The 5,480-nt window shown below is 40.2% G+C and overlaps 1 protein-coding gene across 1 annotated transcript; it reads left to right on the plus strand.

Moving 5' to 3' along the window:
- On the plus strand, positions 1–2,532 carry LOC137278852 (serine/threonine-protein phosphatase 6 regulatory ankyrin repeat subunit A-like). The gene has a single exon (XM_067811358.1). The coding sequence runs from the start codon at positions 1–3 to the stop codon at positions 2,530–2,532; it is 2,532 nt and encodes an 843-aa protein (XP_067667459.1).
- The last annotated feature ends 2,948 nt before the right edge of the window (positions 2,533–5,480 follow it).

The following is a 5,480-nucleotide window of genomic DNA, read 5'->3' on the forward strand; positions in this document are numbered from 1 at the left end:
ATGTCTAAGGGTCAAGTCGACATTGACAGCAGAGAGGGAGAGTACGGGAGGACGCCAGTGATGCTGGCAGCACGAGGGGGACATAGAATTTTGTTTGAGTTTCTAAGAGAAAAAGGTTGTAATATGTCACTTCTTGATAATAAGGAGAACAACATTCTTCATATGGCCTGCTATTCAGGACAGATTGCGATTGTGAAGTTTGTTCTCTCGCTTCACATTGTGGACATCAACAGTAGAGAACATTATGGTAGGACGTGTGTAATGATAGCAGCACACCGGGGGAAAATGGATGTTCTAAAATACCTTCTCAAACGGGGAGGCGATGTGTCCCTATTGGATAAAACCGGTGAGAACATTCTCCATATAGCCTGTAGAGGAGGACATGTAGAGATGGTGAAGTATATCATCTCACGGGACTATGTGGACATAAACAGCAAAGGACGTGATGGTAGAACAGTCGGGATGATCGCAGCACAGTTTGGATACAGAAACATATTTGACTTATGTGCATGTGCAGGTTGTAATTTGTTGGCAGTTGATGCTAAAGGCAACAACATTCTTCATGTGGCCATTCTTGGAGGACATGCTAGGATGGTGAAGCATGTACTTCCACGGAGACTGGCGAAAATCAATAGTAGAGGAATGAATGGGAAGACACCATTAATGTTTGCAGCATTCAAGGGACATAAAGATGTGTTTGACTCAATTTTGGATGAAGGAGGTGTCCCTTCACTTGTGGATAAGAATGGTGACAACATCCTACATTGGGCGTGTCGTGGAGGACACGTTGAGATGGTGAAGTATATTATCTCACAGAACTTTACTGATATCAACAGCAGAGGACAAAAAGGAATGACACCAATCATGGTGGCAGCAGCTTATGGATATAGACGGGTATTTGACTTGGTAATGAGTAAAGGGGGTGATGCTTTGCTTTTGGACACAGACGATGACAATATCCTACATTGGGCGTGTCGTGGAGGACACGTTGAGATGGTGAAGTATATTATCTCACAGAACTTTACTGATATCAACAGCAGAGGACAAAAAGGAATGACACCAATCATGGTGGCAGCAGCTTATGGATATAGACGGGTATTTGACTTGGTAATGAGTAAAGGGGGTGATGCTTTGCTTTTGGACACAGACGATGACAATATCCTACATTGGGCGTGTCGTGGAGGACACGTTGAGATGGTGAAGTATATTATCTCAAAGAACATTACTGATATCAACAGCAGAGGTCGAGACGGAAAGACACCAATCATGGCGGCAGCAGTTAAGGGATATAGACAAGTATTTGACTTGGTAATGAGTAAAGGAGGTGGTGCTTTGCTTGTGGACACAAATGGCGAAAACGTCCTACATTGGGCGTGTCGCGGAGGACACGTTGAGATGGTGAAGTATATTATCTCACAAAACTTTACTGATATCAACAGCAGAGGGCATTACGGAAGGACACCAATCATGGTGGCAGCAGTTAAGGGATATAGGGGGGTATTTGACTTGGTAATGAGTAAGGGAGGTGATCCTTCGGGTGTGGACAGAAACGGTGACAATATCCTACATTGGGTGTGTACTGGAGGACACGTTGAGATGGTAAAGTATGTCCTCTCACTGAACTTTACTGATATCAACAGCAAAGGAAAAAACGGAAAGACACCAATCATGGTGGCAGCAATTATGGGACATAAACAGGTATTTGACTTGGTAATGAGTAAAGGAGGTGGTGCTTCACGTGTGGACACAAAAGGTGACAACATCCTACATTGGGCGTGTCGTGGTGGACACGCAGAGATGGTGAAGTATATTATCTCACAGAACTTTACTGATATCAACAGCAGAGGGCATTACGGAAGGACACCAATCATGGTGGCAGCAGTTAAGGGACATAGGGGGGTATTTGACTTGGTAATGAGTAAGGGAGGTGATCCTTCAGGTGTGGACAGAAACGGTGACAATATCCTACACTGGGTGTGTACTGGAGGACACGTTGAGATGGTGAAGTATGTCCTCTCACTGAACTTTACTGATATCAACAGCAAAGGAAAAAACGGAAAGACACCAATCATGGTGGCAGCAATTATGGGACATAAACAGGTATTTGACTTGGTAATGAGTAAAGGAGGTGACGCTTCACGTGTGGACAGAAAAGGTGACAACATCCTACATTGGGCGTGTCGTGGTGGACATGCAGAGATGTTGAAGTATATTATCTCACAGAACTTTACTGATATCAACAGCAGAGGGCATTACGGAAGGACACCAATCATGGTGGCAGCAGTTCAGGGATATAGGGGGGTATTTGACTTAGTAATGAGTAATGGTGGTAATGCGTCACTTGTCGACACGAATGGTGATAACATCTTACATCTCGCCAGTTGGCAAGGACATGTGCTGATGGTGAAGCATATTCTTTCGAAAACTGTTATTGATGTTAATGCTAAAGACAAGCGTGGATACACAGCAAAAATGCTTGTAAAGAAAGGAAAACGGAAGAAAATGTATGATCTCCTTACACTGTTGGGATAAACGGAGCGTTGACTAGCTGATGTCACTTGAACATAGTGGAAAGTGATGATCTATAAATGATAAACATCCATCTTACGAAGATAAAATATATTGTTACTAAAGTGAAAACATCCAAGGCTGGGCGGGACAACTTAGGAACAGCTAGCGAGTCCTAACTTGACACACAGAAGGGAGCAAGCTACAAAGACATATTTTATATCATTGGAAAGATCTCGAGGAGATGAACACGAAACGTTCATGTGCGAGTATGTTCACGTGTTAATAAGCTCACATACTGGCTCTGAAAATGCATTTCTGCAGAAATTTCTGGCAGAATTTTTTTCTGCAGGAATTTCTGGCGAAATGTTTCTCTGCAGATATTTCTGGCAGAAAATGTTTTCCTGCAGAAATTTCTGGCAGAATTTTTTCTCCTGCAGAAATTTCTGGGAGAAAATGTTTTTCCTGCAGAAATGTCTGGCAGATTTTTTTTTATTTCACTACCAGAATTATCTTAATTGAATAAAATTACAGACTAACTTTGGATACCTTATTATGGACTTTCTTTAGATGATGTCTTCTTGATAGTACAATCATAGTCAGAAAACTATCTAGACAAATACCATTCTGTGAAAATACATTTGAAAGGCTAAATATTTGGAAGAATGTGTATGAGACCGTCCTTTCACTTGTATCAGATAAATTGGGACACATGAATTTATGATCTGAATTGTTGAGCTTGGGGTATTTTTGCATCAGAATACGAATATCTGATTCATCAGCAGGAAACTGAAAACAGACAGTATGTACCCTTCTGTGGGTATAAAGTATCCTCATGATATTTTGCATGTATTTGTAAACTTCAGGTAATAAAAAAGGATGATGATGTTAATACCTCCAAGACCGGTATGAGGAATTTGAACAATTCATATCATTATATCATTAGATGTATTGGTTCAGTTCTGTGTTAGACTTATTCCATACACTGTGTTTCAGGCGTACTTCTTGGCAAAGAGGTCACAAGAGGCAGACGTTTTCAATCAGCACCCGTTCGTTTAATGCTGTTTTTAGTACTTAATGCCTCTTGATTATTTGCTTCATGGCTGCACTGTTTGTTGTTTTTAGTTCCCACCTGGCCTGATCCAGTTATCTACTCCTTGTTATTCAAGTACATGATGTTAGTCACAGCATTCGATAATTCTAATCACTTGGTTGTTGTCACTGTTAGCTTGAACATGGTATAAGAACCTACACAGAAACGTTGCTATGTGCAGTTAACACGAAGTTATTATTAATATAACCCGATAACGTGTATGAGTGTCTTAAATTCTTAACGTAAGTTGAAAAAAAACTAATGAAAGTCTTGCGCCATGCTTGAATTGTGAACCGAGAATTAAGTTGCCATTACATCGATGATGGTTAGAAAGACCCGCGGAGTAACATGTTACTGTCAGCCGTCTCATTGGGGGATGGACAATATCCCTTAGGAAAAAAGTCTTTGGACAAAATCCCATTCAAGAATGACTAATGTGATACAATATCCCGTTTATATTTGTTATTGCTACCCTTTTTCATCAAGACCCCAGCGAGTTAATTATCATCTCATCATGACAGAATCTAGTGAGATAAGTGTTTTCGTAACAAAGGTCAGTGGTTGAAATGTTAAATTGTATAAATGTGTCTGTGACGATGGCAGTTTATATCAGTGTTCTAGTGTACCGTCGTCACATTATCAGTTACATGTTTTTCAAACAGGTACTCGGTGGCCACTTCGGCATAAACCATTGTTTCAACGAGGCAATTACATTTTCGCGGGTATTTTCACTATGAACACTGATGCATTGTCGCATATAGGTATTGTTTATTATCTAATCTGGTGCGCTGTTTTTTCGGGAATGTTGATGAATTCAAATTATGGCTCACGTGTCTTACATTGTTATTATTGTATGTGTATAGTATATGTCCCGTTTCGTCTCTATTCGACTTCAACCCATATCGCATACAAAAACAATGTAGGCTTATTGGGATTGGAAAATGCACCCCAATACTGTTAAATTAATCTTGCACGACGTGAATCCACTAAGAAGTTACAACTGTGTTATAATGAAACGGATGGGAATAATGCATAAGCCTTTTAAATTGTAAAAGTTATGATTAAATACGGTCAAATTCACACTGTAAAATACTCGGTTGTCTGGTACTAATAGGCTTTCAACAGGGGAAAACGATATCATGCAACCAAAAAATCAAACATAATTAAAACACAATTATCACTTATTCAGGACATGTCATATACATTGCTGCTTGGTAAAAATCAAATAAACAAAATTATAAGCGTACAATCGCGATTCAAAAGTGCAATATTTTGTACTTGGGCTTACTTCCCTCCAAACGAAGCCCTTGGGAGACCGAACCCAGTCATAGCGGGTGGCTGTGCACTCAAGGGTAACGACGACTTCCGATTGGCTGGTTCATTTGCTGATACGCTAAGGGCTCATTGTGTATACAGAAAGATGATCTGTTTGATGGGCATTTTAGAAGTATAGCCAGTCACAGGAAAGTAAGATTCTGTATGGAAACAACTTCTTTTATTGTACTTGATCCGTCGTTTCAGCATGGATTCATATACTGTTGTCAAACAAAATCATACAAACTAGAAGAAGTTGTTATCCATACAGAATGTATATAGAGATGTTGGGTTTTGTAAATACACGTTCTCTGAATTTGAGTTCGATCAAATAAAAAATCATCTCAGTAGAGATGGTGAAATACTGCGTGACTGGAAACTGTCATTCGTCCAAGTACAAAGCAGGACCTGAAAGAGTTTGCACCAGTGTCCGTCAAATCCAGTCATCCGAGAAAATGGATGTAGTTTGTTTGCAACCCACAGACATAAAAACTTGTCATGTGTACAAGTATCACACCTGCCTACTTACATAATATGGCAGAGACAGGACTCGGGTGCACGAGTC

The sequence above is a fragment of the Haliotis asinina genome, chromosome 3, assembly GCF_037392515.1.
Source record: "Haliotis asinina isolate JCU_RB_2024 chromosome 3, JCU_Hal_asi_v2, whole genome shotgun sequence".
In the NCBI taxonomy this organism is placed as follows: Eukaryota; Metazoa; Mollusca; class Gastropoda; order Lepetellida; family Haliotidae; genus Haliotis; species Haliotis asinina.